Source organism: Oryctolagus cuniculus, chromosome 5 (assembly GCF_051225735.1).
Source record: "Oryctolagus cuniculus isolate XC-2025 breed Fujian yellow rabbit chromosome 5, ASM5122573v1, whole genome shotgun sequence".
In the NCBI taxonomy this organism is placed as follows: Eukaryota; Metazoa; Chordata; class Mammalia; order Lagomorpha; family Leporidae; genus Oryctolagus; species Oryctolagus cuniculus.
The window spans coordinates 168701008-168713866 of NC_142871.1; the positions used below are offsets into that span (position 1 = coordinate 168701008).

Consider the following 12859-nt stretch of genomic DNA (forward strand, 5'->3'; position numbering starts at 1 on the left):
AGAAGCTCGGCCAGCTGTGTGAGATGCAGCTAGAATTCGGATCCAGGTCTCTTGGCATTTTCATTCCGAATTCTTTCTTGAATAGGTTACTTCTGTGATTTTGAGCATTGCCAGACATTTAACTACAGTGGGCAGAGCCAGCTACAGTTTGCACAATTTTCTACCCTTTCTGTTCCTGATGGCTAGAAATCGGCCATTAGAAACAACAAATACATGTCAAGGATCTTGAGTCCGTATATTATTTTGGGCCTCAACCAGATGTGATAAAATGGCTCAATTACGGCCAGTCTTCGAAGTGACACTGCTCCTGAAAAGAGGCCCAGGAATGGCGAGGGAACTGTGGTATTAGTGAGTGTTTATGCTGGGCGGTGGTTCACCGAAAATGAAGGCCTATACAGTTCTGTCTTCCAGGCTGCGTCGAAGCTGGCCAGCGACAAGAACAACATTTGCTTCTAATCATCCATCCGTCTTAATAATGCCGAACAGACACAGCGCAGGGCCTGTTGCACAATGCCCTGCCTTTCGTGACACCGAAGCCTTGGCCAATGTGAAAGAGCCCCTCAAACCCACGGAGGGTTACATTTTAATGTTTTTGGTCATGATTCTGCTTGGAAGATACTTACGACGCCCATTTGTTGACAATATTAAGAATTAACAAATTATGTTGTTAAGGCAGAACAAACGCTTAATGGTTTCATTAGGGGACTATAAAGTGTGTTACTTAAGAGAGAAATACAGTGTTTGAAAGCAAGAACTATGCACACCATGCACTGAAGGACTCTTTGGGGTCTAGTTTCTAGAACTAAAGCAAAGCTCACACTGTAGTCAAAAGAATCAAAAAGTAGTAAGGCAGAGGGGGACGGTCTTTGCACACTGGATGCCGGCAAGGCCCCTTAATACCTAAGAAAGCTCTCGGTCACGTCATGCATCGAGTCGCATTTGTTTTAAAGTGAAAAAAGGAACGTAAGTCCTACCAGCAGTTTTACGTTGAACACAAAGTACTGTAAGAAGTTTTACGTGGGAGGAAGGTGAGGTGGGCAGGAGGTCATTTTGGCTGTTGGGGCCTCGTGTGGGATTGTAGGAGAGCTTAGCCCAGACACCCCGTCCCTACCTGACCCTGTTTGCGAGCAGGATTCTGCCAGCTCCTGCCCACCCCCCCCCCCCAACATAGGGTTACACACCTGACACTGTGCAGACTGAGGGAAAGCAGGCCGCCTCCTGCAGCCAAGACAGCGGGTCCCGGACAGCTGCGTCTGGGTCTCCCAGGCGAGGGGTAGCTGTGGCCTCCTCCAGAAAATGACAGTTCTGGGAGGGGAGGGGGCACGTGCTTAGCAGTGGAAGGACCCGCTCTGGATGGGAGCTCGGCTGAACGCTGTGGTGGAAGTGAGCTGTGACAGTTACCTGCAGAGTTCAGCTATGGTCAGCCCAGAGCCTGCTGCAAATGTCCGCGTTACGGCAGCAGGAAGGAACCTCTGAGCTCCAGCCCCAGGTGTGCTACAGAGCAGTGTGAAACACACAGTGGGCGCCCCAATTTCTCTTTATACAAAGAGGAATCCTCACTTCCTGGGGACGTGCGTGACTGTTCAAGACAGGCATTGCATTCAGCTTTGCATTCTGGGTGTGAAGCCACATTCTCTGCCCTGGCACAATGTCAAGTGTGTCAAGGTGGTGGGCAGTGCAAACAGAGTGCACGGGGGCGAGTCTCCCCAGTAAGGTCGACCCTGGGGTGCACCTAGGGGACCGCATCTCGACCTGCTGGCGGTGGGCCGCTCTGGTTTTTTCTTTAGACAAGAACGCAGGCAGCGAAGTTGGAGGTCTTCTCCATCCCTGCGCCATTGGCGGGCGGCGGAGGCGCGTGTAGGGTATGGGGCGAGCGGGCTCTTCCCTGTGGGTGCCCCCGCGCGTTCTCCGCCACCCCGTGCTCCCGCACGCGTGAGAACAGTGTTCCACTTGGCTACAAGCCGAGGACACTGCTTAGAGCGTGCGTGCCAGGCGGTTTCCAGCCCCCCACGGCAGCCGGCCGATGGCCGGTCAGCGGAGCCGGCAGGAACCTGCTTCAAGGTGGTGCCTAGGGCTCTCAGGGTTTGTCTCGGCGGAGATGGCGGGGGAGGGGGGACAGGAAGCCTGCGCAGAGAGCCCGCTGCAGCCCGGGTGTTCTCTAAAACCCTCGTCCCGCGGCCCTCGCCCCAGGCAGGCCTGACAGGTGTCACAGGGAGTTTCCCAAACCAAACAGACCCGTCGCCCACCTCGTGCAGCCCCGCGCCCCCCGCCACAGCCCAAGGACAGCCCCGGGGTTTGCACAGCTGGGCGGCGACCCCTTTGGCCCAGGAGGGGTGTGCTGGGAGCTGGGAAGGGGATGCTTGGGGCAGGAGTGGACGGAGAGCTGCAGGAGGGGCGGACTCTGCCCTGTCCTTGGACTTATGGGGCCCAGACGGGGTTCGGAGAACCAGCGAGGGATTCTGTTTTCTGGGCGTTTGGCGGGGCTGGGGGTGGCTCAGGCGGCCTGGAGTGCTCGGGTCCAGGACCGAGCCTGGACTTAGAAGGCCCGGGCCTGAGAGGTCCCTGCGCCGTTCCAGCCTTCCGCAGTCACCGAGCAATGGGAATCCCAGGGAGAGGGGGACATCGCCTCGCCCCTCCCGGCTCGCTCAGAACGACTGCCCTTGAGGTCAGGGCACAGCAGCTGGGACCTTTTTCGGGAGCGCTGTACAGGGGCGCAGGGATCGGGGACCCCCCGCTCCGCACATCCATGGGAAACCTTGAAGTCAGAGCAGAGGCCCCAGTCCACCCGGATCCGGGGTGATCCTTAGGAAGGGAGAATTTTTGTTTGTTTTTGAGGGGAGGGGAGAATGGCTGTGATTGTCTAGACACCGCCTTTCCCTGATTTTAGGGAACTGGGAGGAGCCGTGGTGGTGAACGCCATTTGTAGGGCTGTCTGGCCTTTTCAGGGATCCATGTGGGAATGGGAAAAGAGGTGAAAGTGCTTGGGCTCCGCAGCTGGAGAGAGCAGGGTGGCTGGAATTGGAGGAGAGGAGCCCAGCTGTTGCGGACTCCCTGCTGACTCTGGTCACACAAGCAAACAAGGCGCTAGGATTGAAGACCCTCTCCACCCGGTGCACCTGCTGTCCCCTAGCCCACTTGCCTCCGTTGTGTTTTGGGGTCTAATTGTTGGTTTCGTGGTCTCCCGCTCCTCACAGTTCAACTCCAGCATTATCACTCTCGGTGACCATAAGTCACCCACATCAGTCAGGACTTGTTCCTTTTAAGCTAGATTTAGGGATGGTCTTTCTCCCTGGCATTCCAGCTGAACGGCAACATCCGGAAGTAACTTTCCCCACCTCATGACTTGTTGCCCGTAACATCTTTCCTGTCTTGGATAACCTGGGATCTACATAAGACAAGAGGGTTAGTCTGAGCATCAGGTGTCTCTCTTTAGACCTCAGCAAGCCACACCGTGTTAAGAGCCCCACCGCCTCTGTACTTCCTGAGACCTCTGTTACCCTGCAAACTCCATCTTCACAAAGGAGAGAAGAGTGGGGGGGGGACCACTCCTGGTGGGTCCACACCCACATGAATTTTTGCATTTGCAAAAAAGGTGGGTGGGTTTGTTTTGACAAATCTGCTGCTCTTAAAACTGCCTGCAGTCATCTTTGCTGTGTGAGACGTCTCCTGCCAAGGTGAGGCTTCCAGCAAGTTTTGGCCCCAAATTAGTTAATTTCCTTGGCAACGCTTGACAACAAGCTTGTTCACAGCCCCACCTGCCCGCTCGCTCGGGCTCTCCAGGAGCCAGGCTCGCTCTCTGCTGACTTACATGAGCACTTGCCGAGTTTCAGGTTCCAGAAGTGGCATCAGCGAAAGGCCAGCTCTGGACGTCCGGAGAGCCAGCAGCCCCACCAGCTGCTTCTACCGCAGAGCTGTTCGGAAGGAAGTTCCTTGCAACCCAAACCAAAACCCGTTTTTTTTTTTCTTTCCGGAAGGTGGGGGCAAAAACCCCTCCACCCTCAAGCCATCACCACAAGATGTGCACGTCTGTGAGTTTTATTAAAAAATAAGCACTATGCCTGGGTTCCATAAAATTTATACAAGAACACGTACACAGACACAAATAAAATAATATTAAAAATAAAAATCACACTTGCTCTCCGTGGCCGTGGCGCTGGCACCCCACACAGCGCTAACTTTCCCTTGGCAGAAAACACAGTCAGAACCGCTCATAAAGCTGTAGCCGTTGCCTGCAACACTTTCAATTCCGTTTCAAAAATAGATAAATAATTTAATTACAAAAACCCAACTTTTTTTTTCTCTTTTTGGCACAGTGAAGCATTGCTGGCCATGAAACCTCTCTCACACTCAGTCATACCTGTAAATGCCGCATGCGTACACAGAGCGGGGCCCCGAGACCCCAAGCAGTAGTCATCTCTCTTACGGAATGAATCCCTGATGTAGATTTTTTTAAGGGGTGGGGAATAAACCAATGGAAGGAGCGGCCGGAAAATAAAAAAGTAGGGATGGGGGAGGGGGAAGGAGGGGGCAGGCGAGGCCAAGAAACTCAGAATTGCCTTGGTCCTCCGGAACGTTATAAAGACAAAAAAACATTCCGGACTCAGTAAAAACCCTCCTGTCAAAATGCTTTAGAGTTTAAGGCACGTCTGATGAAGAAGAATTTTTTTTTTAAAGTCTCTTTTCCTTTGGATAGAAAAGTGCACACAGCCCCAAGGGGCCTGCGTTGCGTCTCCCCGACCGCGCGCACGCGTGCGGGTCCGGGCGCGCGGCTCAGGCCAGGAGCGTCTCCACCTGGTAGGGCAGGTGCGGGCCGGGGCCGCGGGCCGAGGCCGCCTGCAGGGCCGCGGGCAGCCGCAGGGGGCAGTACAGGGGCGCGGCGCCGCCGGCTGCGGGGCCTCCGAACGCCTTGGCCGGGGCCGGGGCCGGGGCGGGCAGGGGCGCGAGCAGCAGGTGAGGCGCGGGCGGCGGCGGCGGCTCGGTCCCGCGGGCGGCCAGCAGCGGCGGCGGCTCCGCCGCGCCGTACGCGCACAGCGGCAGCAGGGCCCCCGCGGGCGCGGCGGGCAGCAGCGCGGGGTACGCGGGCAGCGGCGGGCAGGCGGCGGCGCCCCACGGCAGCGGCGCCCCGGGGGCGGCGTCCCGGTCGCGGCGGCTGCAGAACGGCTTGCTGAGGATGCTGTCGATGGCGAAGGAGCTGGAGAACTTGCCCGCGGGGCTGGCGCGGCCCTCGCGGCGGGCGGGCGAGCGCGCGCGGGGAGAGGCGGGCGCGGCGGGCGCGGCGGGCGCGGCGGCGGCGGCTGCTGCGGGCCGGGCGGCCGTGGCCGCCGCCTCCTCCGGCCGCAGCCCCGGCGCGGGGGCCGCGGCGCGCTGGCTGAGGCGCTTGCGGCGGCGGCGGAAGACCCCGTCGGCGAAGGTGTACTCGCTGTTGGGGTTGAGCATCCAGTAGTTGTCCTTGCCCCAGGGCCGCGAGGGGTCGCGCAGCACCTTGACGAAGCAGTCGTTGAGCGAGAGGTTGTGGCGCACCGAGTTGCGCCAGCCGGTGTAGCTGCCGCGGAAAAACGGGAACTTGCCCATGAGGTACTCGTTGATCTCGGCCAGCGTCAGGCGCCCGCCGGCCGAGTCGCGGATGGCCATGGCGATGAGCGCGATGTACGAGTACGGGGGCTTGGGCCGCCGCGTGTAGGGCTTGCCGCGCGCGCCCTCGCCGCCGCCAGCCCCGGCTCCCGCGGCGCCCCCCTCCGCGCCCGCCGCCGCCGCCGCCGCGCCCTCGTCCTCGGCGCCCGGCGCGCTGCCCTCGCCGCCGCCTCCTGCCAGGGTCCCGGCGCCGCCGCCGCCGCCCGCCGCCGGGCTGTTGGCTGCGCAGTCCCCGTCCGAGCCCAGGGAGTCGTCGCCGGCAGCCGACAGCGGGGACGACGCGTCGCTGGCGCCCGCGCCCTCCAGGTCACTGCCCGGCTTGTTCCCGTGGGCCGCGCGCGGGGCGAACACCTCCAGCTTCATGCCCGCGCCCGGCCCTCGTCGTGGGCGCCGCCGCGGTCCCTGCCCCGAGTGCTCGCCTCGCGCTCCTCAGCTTCCCAGAGGCGCTTTTCGGTGGCAGAGTCCGTTCCGGGGAGGTTCGCGCGTGTGGCGGGCACGCCGGGAGGGCGGAGAGGCAGCCGCCGGTCGGTGGTGGTGCGGGTGCTGTCGTCGGCTCGAGGATGAGACACTGTGGGGTGGTCGCGCGCGGGGGGCTGCGGGCCCGCCCCTGCCGCGCGCAGGGCGCCGGCTTTACAAGGAGTTCCTGCCCGAGCGAAGCCGTGCGCGCATCGGCTCTCCGCTAACGAGTCCGGGAGCGGTTCCTAGAGCGGAGGTCCCCGGTCCGGGACGGGAGTCCGGGGGGCGCCACGACGCGGGGAGGGATCCGGTGCGCGCCACCGCTTGTTGCGGAGCCGGGCGCCTTCAGCCTCGCGCGCCCGTGCAGCCGCGTCCTCGAGGCGGTGCCCGCAGCCGCCTTCCCGCGCTCGGCCTCCGGGGCAGCATCTCCGCGCCGGCTGGCCGCGGCAGCGTCTAGCCTTCACCTTCGGCCCGTCCCAATATAACGCGGCGGCCGCCCGGCAGGGGCGGGGCCTGGGCGCCGACGGCGCAGGGCTGGGGGCGGAGGGACGAGGTGGCCAAGGTGGCCGCGGCTCCCCCGCGGGCGCGCACCAGGCCGAGGCCACGCGGCGGCGCGGCCGCAGAGGCGCTGGGCGCAGGTTGTTTGTTTTGGGTCCGGCGGGCCCCGCCCTCCCGCTCCCGCCAATGGGGAGCGCGCGCGCGGCAGGGGGTGTGCGCGCCGCGGCGAGTTGGCGGGTGCGCGCGCGCGGCCCCGCCCGCCGGCTCCTGCGCTCAGGTGTGAGCACCCGAGCCCGGCCGCCTGGGAGGGGTCGGTGCGCGCGCGCTGCAGTCCCGAGCGGCGACTCGGCGGGTGGACCCCCGAGACGGCTGCGCCCCAGGCGCGCGGGGCGCTGGCCAGGCCTGCGGCCCTCGCGCGTTTGCCTGCCCCGTAGCGAAATCGGCGCTTCTTGGGACAGCGGCGCCCGCTGTCCAGGGCTTCGCCGAGGTGCCCATCCCCCGAAATCGCGATGACCACGCGGGAAGCCCGTGCTGTGTGCCCCTCCCTCTGATCTTGCAAGGACTATCTCTGCTTTTTCTTTGAATGAAAAAGCACTGAGCTTGCCCGGGTAGGAGCCTTTCTGGGTAACCTTGACCCTGGCTCACTCAGCGGCACCCCGACTTTCGCTTTTCTTTCTTCTTCACCTGTCGGCCGGCTCCTGGGGGAGGGCGGCAGCGTGCGCTTCCTGGGGCGGCTGTGTCTGGCACAGGGTGCCGAGCTGCGCCTGCCCTCGCCTGGGGGACGGCTGCGGAGGCCGGCGGAGCGCAGCCACGCTCTCCCCGCTTCTGGCAGCCACGGGCACGACTCAGAGCGCAGGTTGCCCCGAGGGCTCGGCCAAGCGCACCGCCTGGCTACGGCCCTGTTTTTCCCACCCTTCCTCTCGGATGTTCGCTGTGGCCTCAGGGGCACTGGGTCGGGGGTCGGGAAGCGGGGGACCCTTCCTGGGCCCGCGAAGCGCACCTTGGCGTCTTCGCGGTATCGCTGCTCCCGGGGAAGGGTGCACGTCTAGCCCTCTGCCCTCCCACTCTAAGTTGGCTCCTTTTTCCTGCCTTTGTTGCAGACAGCGACGCGGCCGCGAGTCCGTGGGAGCCCATCTTTGATGTTTATTTTATTGCTTTCCACCATTTGTGCAGCAAACGTACACAGTTCTCTCTTATCTTCATTCAACGAGGTTTGAAGGCATTCGGAATGGGGTGGGTGGACCACGGCAGGCCCATTGATGGCTCTGTTATTTTTGTGTTTGAGGGGATGATCTCATCTGGAGATTAGACTCGGGTTTGTTAGGTGTGTGCGCCTGCGCGGCCTGTGGGAAAGGGCTTCTACTCAGCCATCAGCTGCCTTAGAGGGGGTCCCCGGATTGGGCTGGGGGGAGCAGTTCACAGGTGAGAAGGCATTGATTTAGCAGGGGATGCTTGGACTGGGGGGTGGGCGTGGCAGGAAAGGGGGGCCCATACCTATTTTATGGGGGAGATTAGCCCAGGGTGGGGGTTAGGTGGGGTCCCCTGTTGTAGGCAGTGTTGCTGCCAGGAGTGTGGTCTGACGGTAGCCAGGGAAAGGAGCCGCCCCAGCTCTGGTCCAGCCGCCCCCGTCTTCACCCAGCTCTCGGCATCTTCTAGCTCAAGCAAAGCAGGGGCTTGCCTCACCTGTCACTCCCACGGGCAGGCTGCCGTCTGTTCTGCAGGTCTGGGGCCGCGGATGGTGTTGGGATGAGCCGGCGTGACAGTTCTCAGCAGGCGCAACTTCTCTGCGTCACAGTGACTCTGGGTTGGGCAGGTGAAGAGCTGCGAGGCCACCTAAGCGGGGTTGGGGAAGAGCAGCAGGAGGTGAGCCCCCTGCAATGGTCACAGTCGCCCAGGGCCAGAACCGAAGCTGCACCAGGGCAGGCGTTTTTGCTCGTGGCTGTATCCCCCTCACCCTTGCCCCCTGAGTGGGCCACTTACTGAGGCCACACTTATGCCACACCTACTGATGCCACACTATTTGTTTGCAGTCAAAATCAGAAATAAAAATTGCTCTTTCCCTTGAGGCTGGTGTTGAGATCGTTATTTTTAGCTGTGGTTTCACAGCCAGGAAATCACTCGTCTTTTGCAGACCTAAGAGAGCCCAGGCCTGCGTGGAGAAAGGGCGCCCGTCCTCAGCATCTCTCCAGGACACCCTCAAGCCGGGGCCGGTCTAAGCACCTACACGCTGCAGACACGCCAGCTGCGTCATTTCACTCCTTCGCAAGTTTCTCGGAAATGCTTGGCGATTTTTCGCTGCCTAGTACCCAGTCCTCTGGGTGAATGATAAATGCCCGTATCAGTACTGACTTTCTGTGTGCGGAGCCTGACCAAGCGCTTGTAGGTGAGAAAGACCCATGAGCTCAGTTCCCTTCGCCCTTCTATTCTGTGAACCTAAGTGAACACGCATGGCGCAGGCTAAGTTCACGCTCCCCCGTCTCGGGCCTCTCTGAAGTGGTCACAGGCAAAGGAAGATAGTGCATATATCCGCAGGCCCCGAGAATTAACTCGTTTCTCGATGGGAACTGTCTGAAAATCCTTCGTGACGCCTCAGTGCCCCCGTTCCTAAACACCAGTCTTCCGTCAACATACCTCAGGTGATTCTGCACCCTGAGCCGGGGGCTGCCGCTGGACAGACGGACGATTCTCCCTGCACACCACTTCCCTTCTGAAGGGAATGACGGGACCGTTTTTGATGATGCTCGCTCAGCAGCCTGCGCGAAGCTTTGAGTTTCTGCCTGCCCCTGCTCGACTCTGCCAGCCGCCCCGTGCTGTCGACCTCTGGATCTGAAGAGAAGGTAACCCTGGAGCTGTCTCACCCTGGGGACTTGGGCAATTCTGCAGCAGAACTGAGACGCTAAGAATTGAGGCGCTCCGGGGCCAGTACTGGGGTGTGGCAGGTTAAGGCAGAGCTGGGTATATACTGGCCTCTCATATCAGAGGGCTGGTTCAAGACCCAGCCACTCTGCTTCCAATTCAGCTCCCTGCTGAGACACCTGGGAGAGCAGCACAAGATGGCCCAAGTCCTTAGGTTCCTGCCACCTAATGGGAGACCAGAATGGAGGTCCCGGATCCTGGCTTGTAGCCAGTTGGGAAGTATCTGTTTCTCTCTCTCTCTCTCTCTCTCTCCCCTCTTTCTGTGTGTGTGTGTGTGTGTGTGTCTCACTCTGTTAACCTGCCTAAATAAATCTTTAAAAATTAGCTCAGTTGGAGAACAGGCTAACATTGAGAGTCCCAGGTCCAAATACACGGCTGTGAATCTGTGCAGCCTCTCTTGGTGTGCTGAGGGGGACCCACTCGGGGGCTGGATTTCAGGGGGCAGGGAAGGTCCTCTACAAAGATAAATCCAAGCCCCTCCTTGCCCTTTCTCTTAGTGGAAATGGGCAGGAAGGGGGCGGGTTAAGTGGACGACTAGCACTCCATGTGGGAGCCGGTTCAAGTCCCGGCTGCTCCACTTCCAACTCAGCTCCCTGCTAACGCCTGGGAAAGCATCAGAGGGTGGCCCAAGGCTGGCCCCTGTGTCCATGGGGGAGACCCTGGTGAGGCTTCTGGATCCTGGCTTTGGCCTGGCCCAACTCTGGCCATTTTGGCCATTTGGGAAGTGAACTAGTGGATGGAAGATCTCTCTATCTCTCCCTCTCTCTCTCATTCTTTAAAATAAATGACTTTTAAATAAATAAATCTTAAAAATAAAAATAAATGAAAATGCATGGGAAGAAAAAGCACTTTGTTCTAACCCAAATCTTCATAGTCTGCCTGACACACACTGGAAGAATCCTGCGGGGATGTGGTGGGCACGGGAGCAGTTGGTTGAATCTCGGCACTTTTAGGTTTCCCCATTTCCACTTCTCTCCAGAACTGCTTTCACAGGACTGGGCTCTCTTGCTAGTCAATGGTCTCCTCTTGGTTCGCTGGTCCCACAGGAATAGCTGAATCCAAGAATTTCAGGCTCAGGCCTCTGGGTGTTGCTGGTCAGGTGCAATGTGCTGATGGTTTCTTCTTGATGGGAAAGGCACTGAACTAAGGACGCTCTTTCTACATGGTGGCTCCCGGGGAGGGGGAGTGGCAGAGGAGTGCGTCCACGGTGCAAGAGGGGTTAGAGATCCTGGGGTGCTGCCTGCTTCTGTGACTCTGAATCGTGCCACGGGAGCGCTGCCTGTGCAATTGCAGAGCCTGGAGCACCAGGCGCTACAGCGGGGTCGGACAGCGCTTCCTCTGAGCCCACCAGACTGGAGGGACGCCAGCTGTATTTCCCTACAGCTTTCCCGTGACCGGACCTTCTTCCGGGGTACAAGCAGAACGAGGAAGAGTTAGCGTCCCTTGGCAGTTGTGGCCCAGCGCTCTCCTTCTCACTTTACCTGACTGCACTTTTCCCTGGCTGATGTCTGTCTAGGGAAGGAGACCCTCTTTCTGCAGCAGCCTCAGGGAAGCCTGTGCGTCACTGTGCACACAAATCCAGGCAGAGGAGACCTCGTTAGCACCCTTGGGTGTACAAATGCCAAGATGGACCAACAAGCAAAACAAACCTGGGGGCTGGGGTGGGGTCTCCTGTCCTTCTGCCTTGTTGGCCAGTTCACCACTCCCATGGCACCTGCACCCGTGGGCGAGGTTTGTGCACGTGGGGTGGGTGCGGGGTGACCTCTCACTTACCTTCAGCGAAGGCAGTGCTGTCACTTGGGCAGGTGTGGGCTTGGAGACAGAGCCCTGGGGTACCCCTGCTCCACCACTGCTGTTACCGCGCCTACTTTTTTTTTCCTCAAAGAAAATTTTTAAATCTAAAATTCTTATCTTTGGAAGATTTCAAACATTGAACTACTAGGTTCCAGGCCCTTATTAAACATGTTTTGTTTCTCCCGTTGCCTTTCATACTTCCAGGTGCGATCGACTGACAGCTTGGATGGGCACACTCCTTGGCAGTAATCAGCCATGTAGAGTTTTCAAGTGAAAACTGGAAAAGTGAAAAAAAAAATAAAAGAAGTCTCTGAATGATGGGAAAATTCCTGGGGCCATTTACTCGTAGTCTGTGGACAGCATCTTAGCCAGTGTTCCTGAAAGTAGAATCAGAAGCTGCTTGTTCAGTCTGGAGTAAGTCCCTGTTCAGAAGTTGGGCAAGAGGTGACTGCACAGTTGAGTTACCCAGGGGGAGTGAAATCCATATAGCAAATTGTGTGGGAAAGATTGTGATAAGCCATGGAGGTAATTACCTGTGTATCTGACCATCCACCTAAAAACTGAATGTATGTATGTGTTTGAATGGCAGTCTCTCTCTCCCTCTCTCTCCCTCTCTCTCCCTCTCTCTCTCTCTCTCATACACACACACACACACACACACACCCACACATCTCCCACCAACTGGGTTATTTCCCAAATGCCTGCAACAGTCAGGGCTGGGACAAGCCAAAGCGATTTGTGTCTCGCAGGTGGGTGACAGGGACCCAGGGCCATGAGCCACTTTCTGTGGCTTCCCAGGATGGATTAGCAGGGGCAGGATTGGAAGTAGAAGACAGAACTCCCTCTGACACAGGATGCAGCTGCCCAGGCGCCACAGTGCCCGCCCCTGTGATAGGTGAATACTAAGCGGTGACCGTGAGTTTGAGCCCGACTCCTCTGTCACAGGACTTCCTGGCAGCGTCTCACCTCACGGCTTGGGCACTGCTAATGATGGTGCCTTGCAGCTCGTACTCCATCAGGGTGCTAAGGGGTACCATTCTCATTCCACAACCTTATCTTTCCTTGGAAGACTCCTGTAAAGAGAAACTTCTACCTATCAGCTTCCAAGTTCTTCCTTGGAAACACACTTGCACAGAAACAGTTCGATGAATTTTCAAAATAATTTTTTTTCCTTGAATACTCCAAAGGACACACACATATGTCAATGGTAACACACGTATCAATGGTAACACACGTGTCAATGGTAACACACGTGTCAATGGTAACGTACTCCCCAACACATTCCTAGAAGTGTGGCAGTGAACTCATGGGTTTTAACACGCTTGCTCACTCCATTCGTAGTCTCCTGGGCTTGAAGTCTGACAGGCACCGCAGGCTCACTTCATGCTGCCCACCTCAGCCCACAGTTAGCTCTGTATTCAAGGAGACCCGTGTCTTCACAGGTAGCAGACCAAAATCAGCATTCTAGGGGTGCTCACTGCCCCTGGGTTGGTCACCATTTCCAGGACTTTGCAGTGGACAGTGTGCCAGGAGGAAAAAATATGAAGAAAATATATACTATTTC

At 58.7% G+C, this 12859-nt stretch overlaps 1 protein-coding gene and 1 long non-coding RNA gene across 2 annotated transcripts; one reads left to right on the plus strand and one right to left on the minus strand.

The window, feature by feature from the left end:
* Positions 1 to 4019: 4019 nt before the first annotated feature.
* Positions 4020 to 6703, minus strand: FOXQ1 (forkhead box Q1). Its single transcript, XM_051834685.3, has one exon. It carries the CDS (start codon positions 5992 to 5994, stop codon positions 4771 to 4773), a length of 1224 nt encoding a protein of 407 aa, XP_051690645.2. The 5' UTR covers positions 5995 to 6703; the 3' UTR covers positions 4020 to 4770.
* A 502-nt stretch (positions 6704 to 7205) lies between these two features.
* On the plus strand, positions 7206 to 11660 carry LOC149126862 (uncharacterized). The gene is made up of 3 exons (XR_016234393.1): positions 7206 to 7818; positions 8717 to 9422; positions 11500 to 11660. It is a non-coding gene; the product is annotated as an uncharacterized LOC149126862 (long non-coding RNA).
* Positions 11661 to 12859: the final 1199 nt, after the last annotated feature.